Consider the following 22,679-nt stretch of genomic DNA (forward strand, 5'->3'; position numbering starts at 1 on the left):
TTCTCATTCGGGTAGTTGCATACCACATCCTACTGCCATACTCCAAGCGGCAACGGAACCAATCCAAGGGAGGCACACTGCCATATCAGCGGGTCACGTACATGCAGCTCACTGAAGAAGTCACAGGGGCTGCCACTGCCAAACCAGCACTGCGCGGCCTAAGTCGAATGTTGCTTCGACCACCTGGACAACTAACTAGTGCAATGGGGCAGTTTGAAAGAGTTCTGTACACAATAATACTGATTACGGGCGCTCTACATTAAGCGACTTGCTTGGCTGCCGTCTTGGCCATGTCCCATATTGTAATCTCCTAATGTGAAAATACCAGGCAAAACTACTGCCAAGACTTCATCTTTAAACAGGATGGCGGTAACACTCTTACTTTCACACATACCCTTTCACACAATCACACAGGGAAACCACCAATAAACAAAAAAAAACTTTTCACTGATAAACAAAAGCCCGGCCTGTTGGTTTTGCCAGTGCTTGCTGATCTGGTACCACACTGAGTCATATTCTATTTGATCCTTATTGTTAAAATGCTGTTAAATAATCCAATATGGGATGCATTACAGTTGTTAGCATATTTGCTGATAGATTATTTAAAGCCAGGCTCTAAAAATCTGGTTTACCTACAAAGTATCTGGAGGCACATGAAACAGTTGAATACATACCATCGGACGTTTCAGATTTCTGCTTTAAAATGTACAAGTTACAGCAATAATAGGGGCATGGCCACGCCTTCGTCTTAACTTGATTTTAAGAACGTTATTTAATTCCTCGCACTTAGTCTGTCTATGTTGCTTGTTGCAGCTGTTTTTGTTTTCTTCTTAACATATTTTTACATATTCGTAGGATGTAAATTGTTCCTGGTCTGATATTTCAATACATTTTTTTATCAAATATCAAATCCAGAAAAGGCCTCTTTCTTTTCTGTGCTTTTTCCAAAGGGGCAACAAAATGCAGTTCATTCACTATAAATAAAGTTTAATGCTTCAGAATCTGCGGCGGTAAAAAAACACTTTAGTCCCACTATGAATATACGATGTATCCAAACCTACTAATTTAAGCTACCACAAATTATAACAGATCATAAAAACATGCCTCAGTACAGATAGATCTGTCCAATCATTTTTCAGAAAAACAAGCATCTTCTATTGTCGAAAGAACCCGCAGGAGAGATAACAACAATTTCATAATGTGGTTCTTGCTATCCCACCACTAATGACTCCAACATCCACAAACCTTTTGGCACTAAATCTTTATGACAGCTTGTCATCCGCTTTTTTTGGAGCTAGAATGGAAACAACTCTCACTGTTACACAACAGCCTTCTGAGATGCCAAGTAAAGCCAATTTTACTTGAATGCACGTGCTTCAAGTTTCTTTTCACTTAAAATACCAGTTTCTACAGAACTTAAAAACAACTCAACAGCGAGGTTCAGTGGAGCATAGAGAACTTTTTTTAAATGCCAAAATGAAGGCCTGAAAATTACCCATGTGCCGACGCGTTAACATCGAATAGGATTGAGCTGGCCTTGATTGTCCAGCATGCATCCATGATTATCCAAGCCCTTCAAGAATGGTGCTGACCTATGCAGTGCAGGCCATCTATGGAGGTTACATAGCCACGAGGACATTCGCAGAGAAGTAGCTACCCAGTGTGTTTGAGCGATCGCCTCCTTCACAGATGCCAAAAGGAAGTCCTGAAAATTACCCATGTGCTTACGCGTTGACATCAGATAGAATTCAGTTGCCCCAGATTGCCCAGCATGCATCCCTGATTATCTAAGAACGTTCAAAATAGTGCTGACCTATGCAGTGCGAGCCATCTATGGAGGTTACGTAGCCACGAGGACATTTGCAGAAGTAGCTCCCCACTGTGTTTGAGCATTCGCCTCCTTCACAGATGCCAGGAATGATGCTGCACTCATCGATGTCTGCAATGGGAAAGAGAAAATAGAGAGACAATCAGAATGCTTCTTAAGAGTAGCCTTATTGCCCTACACAGTAGTCTGCAATGTACTCCACAGGAAAATCCAGTTACTTGAATAGCAGGTCAAAGTAGATAAAACCTAATTTCCAAAATATGTTTTGTATTTAAATCAATTCAAAAATTTGAGCTTACAATGATAATTTCAAAATACTGATTATTTGAAGGAGAATTTCAAGATTTGTATCTTTCTGTCGGTGTACTTGTCTAGTACAGCAGCTTATTCACAGAATTTACCGATAAGAAAAGAGTTGGAATGGGTTGCATGCCAGAATATCTTACACAGAAATATAATCTGATCTAAACATTATAGTTTGCAAAAATATATATCTACTATTAAGGTATATGGAGCAATATGTTTGTAGGATCTAGGACACTATCTGTAGTTATCGCAGTCGATATTCTGACAATGCTAGTTTGGTACCACACTGTTAGAATGTAAGTGTTCCCACAAAACGCCCCGACAGTTTTTGAGAAAGGGTTTTCCCACCAGATGAATGGTTTCATGTTGCGCAAAAATAGGTTTCATGTGCTAATGCTCATATCAGGTGCACTTTCACTTGTGGATTGCCTGTTTTGTGGACACCCTCTAGGAGTATAGTTGAAGATAAGTATGGCAGATGAGGAGTACCCTCGAATATTCACAATGCTCATGAGTTTCCATAAGCGCTTGCAGCAGTTTTGCAGATTTATGGCTTAAAGGGGGGCAGGGCTCTGGACATGTGAGATCATGCTAAACAACAACGGAGCATGCGCAACATGGATGATTGAGCCGTTTGACTTTCAGCAAAAGTATGCTACCTGAATGTGAGTCCTAAATACTGTACTGCAAAATATATTATTGCAAGAATATTGGCAACAAATGCTTTGTGTAGGCAAGTATACATTTGTAGATTTTCTATTTTTAACTTTACATATATGTACCTTGACGATATGTATCTTTAATATATGTATAAGTGAAGTTAAGAACAATAAATCTAACTCAGCTCTGTATATTTATGTTCACAATACTTTTATTTTCGATATTCCAGCTATAATTTCCTGGTAGCACAATATTTTTGGGACTGAAATTCTGCCATACAATTACAGTAAAATGGTCAGTCTTGGAGACAGTCATATATTTTTCGGATCACTGAAATATTATCGACGGACACATTATCGACTTACCAAAATATCGTTGACAAATTATCGACGACAAAAATATCGACTTACTATACTTATTACACAAACTACAAAAATATCGAGTACAAAATATCGAGTAGTAACTATATCGAGTACATAAATATCGCTTAAAAAAATATCGACTACAATTATATCGTTGGACATGAAATTAGCCCTAACACTACAAAAATATCGACTACAAAAATATAGACTACCACAATATCGTTAAAAAAAAAATATCGAGTTCATATTTGCACACTTTTCTTTCTAAAATACCATCTTTATCATCAATAAAAGTCATTTCTCACTAAAAAAAACGTTTCACATATCATACCGGTTTCTTACATAAAATTACTATTAATCCACATTTGCTATACATTCTATTACATGCATTTTATCTTTTTCTATTAATCTTTGCATTTAACTAACATTTTCATTACTTATTTTCACATATAAATATATTTCATTTAAACACGAACCTGCTTTAATGCGGGAATAACCACATACCACCATTCTCACATCAACAAACACTCCAATTAACTTAAAAAAATTCAAACTAGCCTATACTATGCTTCCTTACATCCTACAACCAATCAAATCAAAGCACACATAACACATATACTATAAAAGGGCTACATGCATTCTACCATTTGTTGCTGCTACCTCTCTGGAAAGTAGATGCCAACACTTTGAAGATTTTGTTGCAGAATAAACATCTTTAAAGATCCAGCTTACTAGCTAATTAATCAAGTAAGTAACACAACATTTTTGTAGAAAAATAAATTACAAGTGCACTATTTTCCTTACATCTCCTAAGTCTTACACTTATTTTATTTTCATGTCTTCCTACTTTTCTGATAGAAACTACTCCAACACAAATCCTATTACATGGTCATATTTCTTCATGTGCAAATTCAGATAGTAAGTATATAATAATTTTCTGTTACACACCAACTGCTTTTTTTAAACACTAATTTACAAGAGTATTTATTTTTCATTACCATTATATTTACAGATATACTGAAATTGTGCTATTTCTACAGCAAAAACGATAAAACTACCCTAATTACACATGTAAGTATAGATGTGTTTGTTTTAAAACGGCCAATTTCATTAATGCACATTTTTAAACAACATATCTTGCTTTTTACATCTTCCCTATAGATCATTTGAAAGATCCAAGATCAACTATAGCAAAACACAAGAATACCCTTCAGAAAAATGTAAGTGTAATTGTTATTAGCTACAATGTGGGCACAAAAAACGCTAACTATATTCTTAACACCATGTTATTTATTTTGAATTGCCTCTACAGATATTCAGAAAACATCATACATCTATTCTACATCTCATATGAAAACATCCTACACAAAATATACCAATATAGAAGAATAGCCTTGTATAAAATGTAAGTATATTTATCATTTCTCTAAAACTGCCGAAAATAACACAGACTATGTTCTTAACAACATCTTATCTATTTTATATTTCCTCTACAGATATTCTGAATACATCATACAGCTATTCTACCTACAACAAAGAAAACGACATATTTAGAAGTTAGTATACGTTTAAATCTGTTACATTTCCAAACAGTTCAGTATTAAAATTATAATATTTTGCTTTTATTTCTTCTATCTACTCTACAGATCATACCTGTACTAAATTGATGTACTCCAGCAATTACTACTATTCTACTATTTAAACAAGTAAGTATATATAATGTTTACATCAAATGCACTAGTAAACAAAAATGACAACTGCTTTTGAGTAGGAAATACGTTTGTTATATAGAAACATTAATGTTGTTTTTCAATATTTTCATACCAACAGCAAATAAAGACATACATACAAGAACATCATTGAAAAGACATTTCTGCTTCTGTGACTACTACTTTGATTAAGTGTAAGTATAAATGCATCACTAATAATGTTAGCACCACATAAGGAAAAAAATGTGTACTGATTTTGTTTCTTTCTACTCTTTCCTAGAACAAGTAAATCAAAATGACTGAAGGTGCAGAATTTGTCATGTCTCAGAAAAACAAATTACTATTATGCTACATGGGTTATGTGTATAATCAGGAGAGACAAAGTGGCAGAAAGGTTTTTTGGAAGTGTACAAAATATTACTCCAACAAATGTTATGGGAGGGCCACTACCGAGGAAAGTAATGTGCTATTTACTAGAGAACATAATCATCCCCCAAATGTCACCGAAATTGAAATTAGAGATGCCTTAGAGAGTATTAAAAGTGCTAGCACACAAAGTGACAAACCCACCACACAAATACTTAAAGAAGAACTGGTAAAAATCCCTGCCCATGCTTCAGGGCAACTACCCTCTATTGACTCCCTGAAGCGCACAATTGCACGCACCAAACGACTCACTAGCACAACCCAACCCAACCCAACTTGTTTTGAAGAAATTATTATTTCACCCGAAATGGCCATCACACACAATAAAGATAAATTTATTCTTTTTGATAATGAAAGCAGTACAAACCGAATAATTATGTTTGCAACTGCAAGTAATTTACGAAAAATCCAACAGTGTCCCCAATGGATGATGGATGGAACCTTTAAACCCTGCCCAAAACCTTTTTACCAACTGTATTCCATCCACGGTTTATACCATCATTCTAACATACCTTTCATTTACTGTTTGCTACCCAACAAACAGCAAACAACCTACACCGAAATTTTAAATGTTCTCAAAACGGAAATCAATAATTATTTTCCCGAAAAAATAATTATTGATTTCGAATTAGCTATGATAAATAGCATTTTGAGAACATTTCCCCACACAGCAATCCAGGGTTGCTATTATCATTTTAATCAGAGTATATGGAGGCATCTCCAAAAATCTACTTTAAGTGTACTATACTCTACAGATAGCACCTTTGCCTATCAAGTTAAAAAGTTAATAGCCCTGGCCTACGTCCCTGTTACAGATGTTGCTGAACATTACAATTTATTAATTGACAGCGCATACTATAAGAGGAATGAGGATAAGTTAACACCATTGCTAGACTATTTTGAAGACACTTGGGTGGGAAGGTTGCACAGATCAGGACATCGACGCCAGCCCAAATTCCAAATCCCTTGGTGGAATGTCTATCTCAGTACTTTAAACCAAGAGGCTAAAACCAACAACAGTGTTGAAGGGTGGCATAATGCTTTCCAAGCAACTACAAACCGAGGCCAACCCACATTCCACAACCTTCTTGAAGCTTTGAAAAAAGAACAAAGCTATCAGGAACTAAGAATGGAACAATCAGTGTCACAAATAGGGCCCAAACTCACTAAACAAACCCAACAAATGTTCCGACTACTTCAAAGTCAAGTTACATTATACCCTACAACTAGAGGTTTAGAATACCTGGCAATAATAGCAAAAAGTCTACTTTAAAAATATCAAATAAATGTACGAATGTCTTCTTACAATACTAATAAAATTCACATGTCATAAACATATATAAAAAATTATAAATAAAACATATTTGTTTGACAAACTTAGAAAATTTATGTAAATAAATTCGTAACAAATATGCAATGTTTATAATTTTTTATAACATACACATAACATTAGAAATCGACATTTCCCACCCAATCAAAATAGTAAAATAAATACTTACTATTTTTGAACTTGAGAGACGCAATGAAGGAAAAATCAATCCATACAATCCAATCCAATATCTTACTATTCCAATGTGGGAAACCCTCAAAAACCCGAAAATAAATTGTAAAACGTAAAAAAACGCTCCAGGAAATCCCGAAAACAGTAGTGTGTACACGTTAGGATTTAAAGTTATATACACACTATTTTAAAAAAACGGTTACGCATATCAATGTATCAATCCGATTCGAAACCCTCCAAAAAACCCGAAAAAGGTTTAAAAAGTGAAAAAACCGCTCCTGGCAAACACGAAAAATAGGAGATAAAAGTCAAAATGTAAGCATAATAACTTAAACATTAGTTTCTCCATTAAAAAACACGCTTCCTTCCATGTAGTTTTCGTGCGAGGAAACGAAACCTGTAAAATAACATATATAACGAAAGCCACCCACAAATACCCCCTTCACATTTGTAAATATACTAACAATTAACATTAACCATGTAAGAAGACATTTCCGAACACTTAAAATTAGACTTGAAGGAAAAAAAGCACGACACATCTATAACGGAAACTTTTCACCCAAACGCAAATTAAACTATTAATACATACACCAAAAAACACTACAAAGTTTGATTATACCCTCAAACATGACCACTTACTTATAATTTGTAGTTAAAAATAACCTTACCTCTCTCCACGCGAAGCAACTCCCAACCGCGAACTTCTCCAGTCCTGAATGGAGCGCAATAACCTTACGCGGTAAAAAAGTAGTCCCCTTAACCCATTTGTGTAAAAGGATAATAGAATAAACAATGTTAAATGTAAAATATATAATACATACACATGTATAATGTAACAAATTAATACACTATACTCATGACAATTTTCCTTTATAAAAAAAAAAATATATTTAATAAAAATTTATATATAATATGTATTATATATTAATAATATTAAATAATTATATAAAACTTTGAATAAAAGATGTAAATATTTAGTTAATCAGTATATTTATATGAATAAATTTGTGTATAATTTTAATAAAACATTAAAAATGTTAATGGGTTTAATTAATAATGATAAATAATATAACTTATTTATTGTTATTAATATAACAAGTAGAACCATTTAGTATATAAAGAATGGCCTTAAAAAATTCTTTATTTTATCTGTGAATGTATATATTTTTGTTAATAATAAAATAATGTTTATGTTTATTAATTAATAATAATAATAATAATTAATATAAAAATTATTATTTTTATTAATTAGTAAAAAAAGTTATATAATTATTTCTAAGTGTAACAAAATTATATAATTGCTTTAGTAATATTTGATAAATACCAGATATTATAATTAAACATATTGTTTCCCTATACAATTTTAAACTTTACAACCAAATCGATTTATATGTTTTATGTAAAAACAACATTGTGTGAAATATACACCAAGAAAATTTTTTTTTGTATTTGAATTGATCCTAAAAATGTAATATTACTCATGTTACTTGTTAAAAAGAAATATGTATTATATATTTTATTATATTAATATTTAATATTAACATTATTAAATATTAATATAAGAAAAATATAAAAAATCATTGTTTAATATATTTCTATATAAATAGTTTAAATTGTAAGTGACTGATGTGAATATGTAAAATTTACTGAAAAACTCTAGTAATCCAAATTATGTTGTACATTGACCACATGTATATAAATGTAAAGATGTTATTGTGTGAATAATAAAAGTTTCAAAAAATATGATGTTATATTTGTTTGTGATTTTATTGTAGTACACAATAAAAAAATGAAAAATTGTTTAATAAAGTTATTAGAAAACATCTATGTTGCATTAATTATTATTTGTAAATTACAGTAATGAACAAATGTATACAAATGTGCTGCACACTGACCAATTGTATATATATTGTTACTACTCCAGTCAATCTCAAATCATAGAAGCTGCAGGACACTAACAAAAATTATTGTACTATTCCTACTACACTCAAGGTAATAGCATAAAAAGTGGTGGAGACTAACCAATGTATTTTTATTAATCCAACTCAAGTGTTGGTAATATTACTGATGATGCTGTACACCAACCAATTAATAATTAGAATTCCAACTCCACTCTAGCTACTGTCTGAAAACATCCTAATACATAAATAGTTTTGATCTAAATAAAGGGTACTAATGTAAAGTTATAATAATAGCTATTTTTGTGTAATAAATTTAATGTATCACTGTTAACTTAAACTATCAGCACTCTAAAATACCCAAAACTGTCCCAAAACACTAAAAAGACCCCTTCACCCTAAAGGCCAAAACTGACCCTGAACCCTACAAATACCCCTTTATCAACAGACTGAAAACTGACCCTGAACCCTACAAATACCCCTACACCCACAAACTGAAAACTGACCCTGAACCCTACAAATACCCCTTTACCCACAAACTGAAAACTGACCCTGAACCCTACAAATACCCCTACACCCACAAACTGAAAACTGACCCTGAACCCTACAAATTCTCCTTTCCCAACAAACTGAAAACTGACCCTGAACCCTACAAATACCCCTACACCCACAAACTGAAAACTAACCCAGAACCCTACAAATACTCCTTTCCCAACAAACAGAAAACTGACCCTGAACCCTACAAATACCCCTTTACCCACAAACTGAAAACTGACCCTGAACCCAACAAATACCCCTTTACCCACAAACTGAAAACTGACCCTGAACCCTACCAATACTCCTTTCCCAACAAACTGAAAACTGACCCTGAACCCTACAAATACCCCTTTACCCACAAACTGAAAACTGACCCTGAACCCTACAAATACCCCTACACCCACAAACTGAAAACTGACCCTGAACCCTACAAATACTCCTTTCCCAACAAACTGAAAACTGACCCTGAACCCTACAAATACCCCTTTACCCACAAACTGAAAACTGACCCTGAACCCTACAAATACCCCTACACCCACAAACTGAAAACTGACCCTGAACCCTACAAACACTCCTTTCCCAACAAACTGAAAACTGACCCTGAACCCTACAAATACCCCTACACCCACAAACTGAAAACTGACCCTGAACCCTACAAATACTCCTTTCCCAACAAACTGAAAACTGACCCTGAACCCTACAAATACCCCTTTACCCACAAACTGAAAACTGACCCTGAACCCAACAAATACCCCTTTACCCACAAACTGAAAACTGACCCTGAACCCTACAAATACCCCTTTACCCACAAACTGAAAACTGACCCTGAACCCTACAAATACCCCTTTACCCACAAACTAAAAACTGACCCAGAACTCTACAAATAGCCCTTTACACAAGAACTGAAAACTGACCCTCAAACTCAAAAATACACATTTACCCACAAACGTAAAAATATCCAAAATCCCACTAAATACACTTTTACTCACGACTAGAAAAAAGACCCTAAAAAATTAACCTATAACAAAAACTATGAAACTAAGCCAGAACACTATAAATAATAATGAACACAACATTAAACATATATATATGAAAAATACATATTTATTGTAAAAAAATATTATAAAATATATTTTCACATTACCTATAATAATAATAATTTAGATTAATTAATATTGTTTAATTCCAATTAATTAATTAACTACAACATAAATTAACACATTACATTTAAATGTATACAATTAATGTAATTAAGTCATTATTATAAATTAATTACCAATTAATTTATTTAAATGATATGCAATATATTAATTACATCATTAACTATTTATAATTAATGTGTTAGCAATTAATAAATGTCAATAATATACTAATTCTTAATACAAAAAATCACTAATTATTATTAATTAATAACCAATATATCAATTAAAATCATATACAAAATAATTATTAAAAAAAATATTAATAATCAATTAATCAATTAATCAATTAACTTATATGCTAATTAATCAATTAAACAATTAACTAATTAATATTAATTATTTACCAATTAAAATCTAATTAAAACAATTACCAAACATATATTAACTAATTAATTATTATTAAATTACTTCCCACCCTATTCCCCTATAAACCCACAACCCGCTCCTAAACATTAGGTACTATTTATTAATATATTATATATATATAATATTTTATTAAATCAATATTTTCTAACATTGTTTCGATATTTTTTACTTTTACTATGTTTCGATATTTTGTCTAGTCGATATTTTTGAGTCGATATTTTTGTATTCGATATTTTTGGGTCATTTTTGCAGTCGATATTTTGTTCAACGATATTCCTATAGTCGATATTTTGGTATTGTCGATATTTTTCCGTCGATATTTTGTCCATTCGATATTATGTAGTCGATATTATGTCCAGTTACCATATTTTTCCTCATCAGACATTTACTGAGAGCAATAGAGTTAAAAACCCACAAAGGGGAAAGAATGGAGAAGAGAAAGACAGAAATCCCATCACAAAGTGAGAAAGCAACAAGAGAGAGATGAAGGAGCAGGGAGGGTCTGGTAGTCGATTATAGAGGATGAGGTGGATTCAAGACTACTCAGCCCTTGCATTTGGTGTGCCAACATTTAATAGCACTGACCACTGGCTTATGAGCAGAGTTGGCCACCGGCGTACTCATTCTTGAACAAAGTAAGCACTGCTTCTGAGGTATGGCTTGGAGCACAGTTCTTTTTCCTCTCTAATCACAAAACACTTACTCCCTCCTTGCTTGTTTTCTTTTGGCACACATTGGTGTTAATGACTGCCAAAGACCTTTTAGAGATGATGTAGTAGGGTTCACAACCTATCCAAAGAATGCAGTGTTTTTTATACAATATCTTCAATTAGTGCATTCTCCTCAATGAAAAAGATGAGAAAGTGCTTGGAAATTGAAACTTTTATTGTTTCCAAAAGCATAACTGTGCACAGTTCTCAAGATATATCCTCTACACACTCCAATGAGGATTACATTAAATGTTTAGGAGTGCGGTCCCTCTGAAATTAAAAGAACGAAAATATTTTCTGAAGGGGTCCAGGATTGAGCCAGTGAGATACTAGTGAGGTCTAAGGAAGTGTTTTGTTTGTTAGGAGAGTGATGATAATTGCAAGGAGGGTGTCGCCTTCAAAATAAGGGTGAGCCAACCTGTTCGTATTTTGTGATCTGATCTATGATTTCTTTTTCGGTCACAGCAGTTTTTCATTAGTGTGTTACATGTCCCAAAGTATTATTGTTTTGGGGATCTCACTGTTTATATTGGTATGGGTAGGAAGCTAGAAGAATACATATAAAATACAGAAAATAAGAGATAGAGAAGTAGGCATACAGGGGGAAGAGGGTGCTGCAGTACCCTCTAAATAACCATGCTGGAGTTTTGAAAGTGAATGAACAATAAAGATGCCTTTGTATTTATCTTGTCACATTTGCTGTGCGTTCAAAGACAGAGGTCAAACATCAAGTAATGTCTTCTGACAAATTGCTGCTTATTCTTTTAACATGGAGATTGGCGTTTACTTTTCTTTCTCTTACTGCAAAGTTAGAAGATTTTGCAAACTGAACCATTTGACTAACTTTCTCAGGTGCAGGGGAGTGAAATGAAAGTATGTAGAATGTTTTTTTTTCTAACACCAACTGTTAGAAATGGGGGTCTCTAGTTGGGAAAGGTAGGTACCCTTGCTTCTAGTCAGGGTAAGGGGGATAACCACTTTAGATAGATAACCCCTGCTCACCCCCTTGGTAGCTTGGCATGAGCAGACAGTCTTATCTGAAAGGCAATGTGTAAAGTTTTGTACCAAAACTCACAGTAACACAATGAGAACTCCACAATTGCACACCATATCAGTTTCGAAAAATAAAATATCTTTATCTAAACTTAAGAAGCCCAAAATGACAAAAAATCCAACATACACAGTTCAAAATATGACTTTCAAAATGTTTCAAGAACTTGTACCATAGAAAACTATGGATGCTTGTGCCATGGAGATGTGTCGGAAAAACAGCTGCAAGAAGAGATCGATTTTTTTGAAGTTCTTCAAGTTTCCTCTTTCGTCTAGCTCCCAAACAGCAGCAACAACCTTCAGAGGTCCAAAACTGGCACAGACACCTCTTGGCAGGTCAGGACTCACAGCAGTAGAGTTCAGGGGAGCTGGGGGAGAAGTCTTTGTGTCCCTGAGACTTCAGACCAGGAGGCCAGCACACACAGGCCCTTGGAGATCTCCTTCAAGCAGGGAGCACAGCACACAGCAAAGTCCTTCTACTTTCCTTGGCAGAAACAGCAACTGCAGGCCAACCCAACACAGCACACAGCAAAGGGGCGGTACTTCTCCTCAGTCTCTTCAGCTCTTCACCTTGGCAAAGAGTCCTCTTGAATTCCTGGGATGATCTAAAATTCTGAGGTCTGGGCCCCGATATTTATAAAGTAAAATTCTTTGTTCTCTGGGGGCAGAGAAGCCCTGTGCCCACTCAATACCAGTTCTGTCCTCGCTGGTGTAGCCTCCTGGCAGGAGGTGGGGACAGCATTGTGGATGGCAGACCATGCCCATTCAGATGAAAGGAAATCTCCTCCCCCTACTCTAAATGCAGCCTAGGTCCATTCAGCCCAGCCCTGACTCATCGAGACTCTCTGGAGCCTCTGCACATCCTCAGACCCTGTCACTCCAAAGCCAGACAGTCAATACAAGCTCCCTCAATCAAACTACAGCCCTGTCACACTTAACGGCAGAAAGCGAGGCAGCCTGAATCCTTAACCGCAGCTACCTGTCTTTAACGCGATGCCTGACCCAAAGATGGCAGACTTGGTCCTCCCATTAGCCCTACTCATTGGATAAACATTGGTCTCTAGCCAACTGAACCGCAACACAACAATTGACCAAACAACTTCCCCCACACCCTAAACAACCCTGCTGTCGCTGCTGCCTCAGCAACAAAAGGCACGGATGTTGTAATCCGGACACAGGTGCCTGCCATCACCTCAATGCTTGTCCTGTGGTCGCTCCAGCCTCTGCAACAAAAGTCACGGTCGTTGTAATCCAGACACAGATGCTTGCCATCAACTGGATGCCCGATCCCAAAATGGATGATCCCCGTCTATCCATATCCTATGTATATTGAATAAAGCACTGGTCTATAGACGGAATCTCCAATAACCCAAGCAACAAGTGACATCCCCAGTCTCTCCAATCAATCCCCTACAGACGAGCTAGCCCCAACCTCAGTAGGCACTGCAGACACAAAACAGATACCTGTCCTTTAGACAGCCTTTGGATGCCAACTATCACCGCTATACCCGCTGAAACACCAGACAGAACTGACTCCCCAGACCCCCAAACAATCCTCCACTAGCATCTTGACCCAACAACCATCGCCCTCCTCAAGACGGTATCCCCAGCCGCAAAATAACTCTAGTCCGATTAGATTAGTTGCCCTTTCCAACTGTCCCCCAGCCACGGACGAGTCGTAACAATCCCGACATCCCCCTTACCCCGCCACCTTCTCCCGCAACCAGCCGAAACCTCGGAAGGATCCCCATGCAGCCAGACCCAAGCACCTAAATAAGATCAAGTCTCGACACCCCATCCTAACCTCCTCCCCTACTCCTACACCTTCAGTCTTGAGAGTCCGCCGAGGGTCAACACTCAACACTCTGACCCAACTTGAATCCAGTGAGCCCAGGCTATAGACACTAATTGCTGAGCTCACACTGCCATTACATGTAATGGGGTGACCCTGTAACCCTCAGAACCTGGGTGGGTAATAAACTGAATAATAATGGTTCTGTCGGACAGAAATATACAGTGTTTTAGTATTTCAATGATATTTTTTGTATACTTTGTCCCTGCTCCGGATACAAAGATAGAGGTACTTATACCAATACAAACACACTGACCACAGAGTAAATACATTTTTACTCATACACTTTCATATTTTGAATTTGAAACACAAATTACTCCAATTGCTGTCCCTAAAACACACTTAAAACATACATGACAAATAGATTTTGTGCAAAGAAATAGTACACAATTAAAACAACAAGTAAAATTGTTAATTCATATACTTATTGGCAGCGACAACTATATATACAATAATCTAGTAGGTACATCAATTTAATCTTGGTTCCTAAAAGATTTTGAATAGTTGGTTCGTGTCAGAAGGGATTGCGTCGACGTTTTGACCCTGGGGAGCGATGCGGTGATTTAGCGCATCAAGGGCGGGTCTTCATCAGGACTGTATATATATAGGACAGCCTCTTGCTGACCTTGCTCCACTTGGAGTCCTGGTCTCTTTCTAAAGCATACTGCCGGTCCGCCGACTCAGACAGTATAGATGTTCCTTAAACCTCTGTAATGATTAATTATACAGGAGGTAGGATGAAGCGTTGTTCCTTTAATTTTTTGTTCACGTAATCCGTGTCCTTAACCATCCGATTGTCATGGGGGCTCACACTGCCATCAAGAAAATAGTTTATTTATTTATATTTATTTTATTATTTATAAAGTTTTATATAGCACAAACTTGATAGGTTCGTCATAAGCCAAACAGTCCAATTAGAGCTCTGAGGAGCTACCCTTCCCCCTTCCCAGACTAATATGTCATCCACCACTTCAACCCCCCCCAATCCTGCTACACATAACTGCCTAAAACCTCAAGGCCCGAACTCCTTCTCATCATTTCCGCCCACCAACCTATCTCTAAAAGTGAAAAAAAACTTCAAACATGGACTAATTAGACAACACCTGGAAACACTATTTGCTGACATTTACCACTGCTCCTCTAAAGGCCAGCTGAAAATGGATCTCATTTTTCATACAGTAAGACCGTAAAATTGGAACTCCAAATCTCACATCACATCTCCCCATAACCAAAACAACTAACACCCCATAAAGCTGTAAACTGACAACCATAATCCTAACCTCCCCAGGCTTAGCGGCAACACCTCTGTGACCATATACTCCAACGGCACAGTCCTGATCCAAGCCAACAACGACAACCTAGATGCATTTGACTCACTTTTCCCCTCGCTACGCAACGCCCCCTTTCGCACAGGTCACCCCAGCCTAAACAATTCCCTACCCTACAACAGACTGAATCGCTGGATGCTACCACAACCTAATCCCACACCCAACACTTACAACGCCAACCTCACCCTCCTAGACCGCAACCTCCCCTTCGTCCACCCCGCACCGATCGTGCGCATTAAATACTCCCTTTCCAACACAAACCGGAGGTACGCTACAAGTGAGGCTCACCAACCCCCTGATGACTGACACCTACCCCCCACTCCTCACACTGCCTCACTCAACAAACAAACAGGCCTCTTATCCGCAATCAATGACACCAAGCACCCTCTCGCTACCCACACACAAGAGGAGGTCGCTGGAATCACAACGTAAATCCCCACACCCCGGCCCATGGCTACTACAGAGACAACATTGGCACGAAGACCAAAAACCACTACATCAATGACAAGCTCTCACACCCCTAGAACACCCCACCCCTCCCATTGGCGAGGCAATGCTGCGTCTTGCTCTGCTGGGAAGCCAGCTAAAATCGGTAATACGAGGCCTCAGAGAAATCCTAAGGAAACTGTCCTCACCCCGAGGGCCTAGCCAACGCCCTCACCCGACTCCCACTATTACCAGCACTAAACATCATAGGCCTCCCAAGGCTCTATGGCCCTGTTGGAACACAACCCCACTCCGGAACCCAACACAGAGACCCTAAAGAACAAGAGCTGCAATGTCCCCAAGCGAAAGCGTTGGATCTTGCCTCCTCGTACCACACATTCTCTACCGTCACTTCAAAGTCACAGATCCAGGTCATCACTGGATTTAGAAGAGATCGCTCTCCACCCAGATCTTCAAGACCCCCTACCTGCCTCACGTATATTCCCAGGGGCTCTCTAACAAAGAAACTCATAAACAGAGGGACCGCCACCAACTGCATGCTCATCAACTGCAGATGAGCCGTCAAACACGCCACAGAGCTGGCTGAACCCATCCTTACCCATGACATAGACATCACGTTCATGACCGAAACATGGCTAAATGAGCTCTCCTCCCCAATCATGGACATGCTTTTGCCCCCAGGCTTTACAATCGTCAACAAAGAGTGAAAAGATCAACCTGGAGGGGGTATAGCAATCATACACAAGAGCACCATCTCCATACCAGAAACAGAAGCCTTCAAGCACAACACTTTTGAATGTCTAACCACTAACATCAAGTCGAGTGATAACAGAACCCTATTCTGCCATCTCCTCTACCATCCGCCAGGCAACACCATCTAATTCGGAGGGCACATGTCCAACCTGATAACTCACTGTGCACTCCGGGACTCCAGGAATCTAATTCTAGGTGACCTCAACCTACACTGGAATGAGGAAAACATCGTCATGATCCATTCCCTGAACGAACTCCTACAAAACAACAACCTCACCCAAAATTGCTCAGAGGAAACCCACAACAAAGGATCAATCCTGGATGCCATCATTGCCCAAACTGACCCAGTCACGATCGACCGCACCCTACCCGTCGACTGGTCCAATGACCACATCATCCTATTCTGCATCAACCAAACAATCCTATGCCTCCACCCCTCCCCAAACAGGACCCCCACACTGGGCGCAAGACCTAACTATGATTACCCCTGACGTCCTGGAGGAAAGGAATAAACTTTCTCCTCCCTATCTCCTCAGATGATCTCTCCACAAGAGAACTCACTACAACACCACAAAGACCTCCATTCTGGACCAGATAGCCCCCTTAAAACAAAAAAGAGCCGGCAACACTCCCTCTAGATCCTGGTTAAACACAGACATAAACACAGAAAGAAGGCAACTTAGAGCCACAAAAAGACGCTGGTGGAACAATCCGTCCACAATCCTCCTCGACAAACTCAAATCTGTACGCAGGAAGTACAAAAACCACAAGTGCAAAAAACCTCCTTCTTTTGCAATGCTCTCGATAATGCAAAAAACAGGCCCAAAGAATTCTTCACCCTCATCAGGCAACAAACTTCCAAGCCACCTTCATCCTCAACACAGGCCTCTAAAGTCCTGTGTGAGAACTTCACCAATTTCTTTAATGACAAAATCACCAAGATTGAGCTCTCTCTGGACGTCAATGGCAGCCCCCCCTTCAGGAGCGCGGCCCCAGGGTCTGAAGATACCACACCGAAGCACCCCCCAACCACTGGAAATCCTTCAACCCCATCCCCGAAACAGAGACAGGTAAACTGATCTCCACCTCTAAACCCGCATCTCACGCCCTGGATTCTATACCTGCCCAACTGGCCAAAAACCTCAAACTCTCCCTAACACCGCTCTGGACCAAAATCATAAACAGCTCCTTGAGTACCAGAGTCATACCAGGTGCCACAGGGCTCATGCCTTAGCCCCACATTATTTAATGTGTATGTGGCCCCCCCGGCCGACTTAGTGAGGCCATTTGGGTTTACCCAGATATCCTACGCTGACGACACCCAGCTTCTGTTCCCCTTTAAAACTTTCACACCTGCCCTGCAAAAATCCTTTGCAGAAGGCATGAGGGCCGTGTCAAGATGGATGGCCGAGAATTACCTACAATGCAACGTGGGCAAAACGGAAGTTTTATTGTTCGGGGAGGCGGCAACATTGTGGTCTGGGGAGTGGTGGCCCACAGAATTAGGACCAGTTCCTGTCCCAAAGCAGACTGTCAAAAACTTGGGGGTGTTATTCGATCAAGCCTTGACTTTTAAACATCATGTCAACCAAGTTGCTGGCACATGCTTCAGGGCCATTGGACTATTGAAAAGGGTGTTTCCCTACATACCTGATAGTCACAGGAAAACCCTAGTCCAGGCACTAGTGATCAGTAGATTGGACTACTGCAATGGCCTTCTATTGTCAACTAATGAAGGCCAATTAAACAAATTGCAAGTAGTCCAAAACACGGCGGCGAGGTTAGTCCTCAATGTTCCTTCTAGAACTCCCTCCCGTCCTCTACTAGCCAAGCTCCACTGGTTGCCAGTGCGGCAACGCACGAAGTTCAAAATTCTGTGTACCATTCATAAATGCCTGACAGGAAAGGGCCCCAAATATCTGACTAAAGCTTTTCAACCCTATGTCCCAGGCCGATCCCTTCAATCGAGCAATCTCCATTTATTACAGGTCCCTAAAATAAAAAAATCTCGTCAGGGTGGTCGTGCTCTGGCACATACAGGACCCGTTCTTTGGAATTCCCTTCCCCTCAAACTCAAACTCATCACCAACCATTTATCCTTTCGTAAAACCCTCAAGACTCACCTTTTCACTATTAATTAATTCGTTCATGACTCACTACCTCTGCAAATTACTAGGCATGGCATAAATTTCCTTACCCAGCACAAGCGCGGAGATTCCCCTTCAGGGATTTATTCAGGCGCTATAAAAGCACATAAATAAATAAAATACCTGACTGCCTCAAAGTTGGCCAAGTCACACCATTACCAAAAAAACCAGGCCTCAACACCAACGATTTGAACAACTACAGACCCGTCTCCAATCTCCCTCTCCTAGCCAAAACCCTGGAAAGATGCATTCTCTTTCAACTGACTCAACACATGGACAGCATCAACCTTCTGGACCCCCACCAATCGGGTTTCAGAAAAGGTTGAAGCACAGAGACAGCAATCCTGAATGTCATAGATGATATACACAAGTCTCTCGAAACAGACCAATGCTGCCTACTCATGCTCCTGGACCTATAGGCTGCCTTTGACACGGTGGACAACAAACTACTCATTAAAGTACTCCAAGAAAGGTTTGAAGCCGAAGAGGTGGTCTCACTCTGGTTCGCCTCCTTTCTTCAGAACCGCACCCAAAGATCAAAATCAAAAACTTCTCGTCAGACCTTCACCCCGCAGCAGATGTGTCCCCCGAGGATCAGTTCTCTCCCCACAACTCTTCAGCATCTACATGAAACCCCTCACCACCATACTCAAAAAATCCAACATCCCCTTCCACCTCTATGCTGACGTCACCCAGATCTATCTCAAAATCTCCTCCATCAATGACATTCAGAGACTCAGCGACACTCTAACGGAAGTCCAACACTGGCTTTCACTAAATCACCTGAAACTCACCGAAGACAAAACGGAAATCCTCCTCATTTCCAACAAGAAGGAGAACCCCCAAGTGCCTGAATGGCTAAAAGCAATCAATGCTCTTAAAGGCAATCTCACCTTAGCGGACTCAGTAAAATCGCTGTGAATCACCCTGACCCAAAATTAGACATGGTCAAACACATCAAGAACACAGCAAAGAGCGCTGTCCTCAACCTGAAACTACTAAACAAAATAAAACCCTTCATTCCGTCTAACAACCTCAAACAAGCTACTCAGTCACTGGTGCTATCTAAACTAGACTACGGTAATGCAACCCTCACAGGTACAGCAAAAAACACACTTAGTGTCCCTTAGATCAACCCTTAACGCAGTAGCAAGCATGGTCACAGGAATAAAAAAAATTGAACACATCTTGCCCACAGCTAAAATGGCTCCCAGTGGAAATGTGTGCCAACTTCAGATCTGCCTGCCTCACGTACAAAGCCATGCACACAGAGAAACCCGCCTACCTGGCCTCCAAACACAAGAAGGCTGGTCAGATAAGGAGCCTCAGGAGTACCAACACTCTACTACTCATCCCTCAAAAACCTGCAAACAAAAAAATGCATCCAGATCCTTCTCCGGAAATGGGCCCAAAATCTGGAACTCTATCCCACTCCATATCAGGACCACCCACTCCTTTCCAAAATTCAAAAGGCAGCTCAAAGACCTCTTCCTCAATTGTTCTCTCCCGAAAGGATAGCCGCCGCCTAAACGCACAATGCTTGCACTTTTCAGCACACAGACACTCTGGCATTAAGACCTCCACCTCATTGCCATCCCAACCCCTTCCTATGCCCCTTCCCTAGGAAGGAGGCGTGGCTAGAGTCATTGTGTACTCCACCATGAGATTATGTGTACTTCCTTGCTTCTATTAGTGCACTACATACGAAGACTTCCAATACGCTATGAGTCATCATGTTTACTACTGCTATGCTGTGTGATTTCCTCATTTACAAGCTGTTGTAAAGTGCTTGAATACATTCGGATCTGGCCAGCGCTATAAAAAACTCAGTAATAAAAAAATAATTAAATAAATGAAATACACATCCTAGTAGAGACACGCTGGATGGCTAAGCAAGAAAATACCTACTTTCTAAAAGTGGTATTTTCAAACACAGTATGTAAAAATCACCCTTACTAAAAGATGCATTTTAACATTCTGAGTTCAGGCATACTAAACTTTAATTTCCTACCTTGTTCCTAGGGGTATTTATGCTTACAAGATGTTATAAGAAAACTCCCCATTCTATCCTATGGGGACAGATATCCTTGCAATAATGAAAAATGATATTAGCAGTATTTCACTATCAGGACAATCCACACACACCAGGGCATGTCCTACTTTCACATACACTACACCCTGCCCACAGGGGTACCTTGGGCCTACCTTAGGGGCGACTAACATATACGAAAAGGGATGGTTGGGCCCTGGCAAGTGGGTGCACTTGACAGGTCGACATGCCACTTTAAAACTGTGTGCAGAAACTGCAGAGGTAGACCTGAGATACCTTTTCAGGGCTACTCATGTGGGTTGCACAATCAGTGCTGCTGGCCCACTAGTAGCATTTGACTCACAGGCCCTGGCACACTTAGTGCACATTACTACGGGCTTGCCAGTAAATCAAATATGCCAATCAGGGAGAACCAATCAAATAACAGTTTCCATAGGGAGCACCTGCACTTTGGCACTGATCAGCAGTGGCAAAGTGCCCAAAACTTCTAAGCAAGCAAAAACGAAATCCAGCACAGCATAAAAAATACAGGAGGCAGAGGCAAAATGTCAGGGAAAACCACAACAAGGAGGCCAGGTCCAACATTAACATTTGAATACTTGTAAAATAACTGTAGAAATATTTCAAACTATATCAACAGTTAAGGCCTTATTATGAGTTTGGCAGTGCTGGAGTGGGACAGTCCTGCACCCACACCACCAAACCTGTATAGGAACCGCCCGCCAGATCAGGAGTTTTCTCCTAATCTGGTGGGTGGTTCTTTGGCGTTCTAAGGGCGGTGCCTATGAAAAAGGCGCCTCAATGGAAACATCAAAGGCAATACCTGCACGGCATGGACTCCTGCAGTCCATGCAGGTCAGGTACTGGGATCCATGTACACAGGGGGCACATGTTGTGCTCTCCTGTTTGCATCCACATGGCTTGAGGCACCAGGAGACCCTGTAGGCCCCCTTTGCTTCTTCACCGTCACACTTTTTATGGCGGTTGCACCACCATTAAAAGTGTGGCGGTGAGGAAACTTAAAATATGCTTGGCGGGCCGCAGCAGCCACCACCAGGGATCTCTGATCCCTGGCGGTTGCAGTGGTCCCAGGGCAGCTCGACTGCCCCAGTCAAATAGGGTAGTACCAAGGCGGCTCGACTGCCTTGGTCATAATGCGGTAGTTACCACACCCTTACATTTCTCCTGCTGAATGGGCGTGACTCCTTTGCTATAGTTATTCTTTGTGTGACACTTGGATTTTTCACAATCCCAATAACTTCAGTGAGGTAACATTGATGTCAGCACCCCCACTCTGAATTTTGTTACAGCACCACTGAAGAAGGGCTAATTGCTTCCAGAGACATACTTAATTATGCTTTTGTCAGTCATTTGCTCATCCAGAGCTTAAGCTAAAAAAAGTGCAAATGTATGCAGAAAACAAAATATCAAGTGCACAAAATTAAGAGATAAATAAAGGGGACGATAAAAAATGATGTAAAAATAGAAACAGATATATTAACTAGATACCACGGAAAGGGACATGTTTGAAATTAGGAGCAATTGTT

The 22,679-nt window shown here is 39.2% G+C and overlaps 1 protein-coding gene across 1 annotated transcript in view; it reads right to left on the bottom strand.

The window, feature by feature from the left end:
- FBN2 (fibrillin 2) overlaps positions 1 to 22,679 on the bottom strand; it is a 1,183,434-nt gene that overhangs the window by 520,737 nt on the left and 640,018 nt on the right. Inside the window, exon 8 of the mRNA XM_086961117.1 lies at positions 1,814 to 1,939. Within this exon, the coding sequence (XP_086817243.1) occupies positions 1,814 to 1,939 (126 nt within the window). The remainder of the gene's footprint in view (positions 1 to 1,813; positions 1,940 to 22,679) is intronic.

The sequence above is a fragment of the Lissotriton vulgaris genome, chromosome 3_1 (assembly GCF_964263255.1).
Source record: "Lissotriton vulgaris chromosome 3_1, aLisVul1.2, whole genome shotgun sequence".
Classification (NCBI taxonomy): Eukaryota; Metazoa; Chordata; class Amphibia; order Caudata; family Salamandridae; genus Lissotriton; species Lissotriton vulgaris.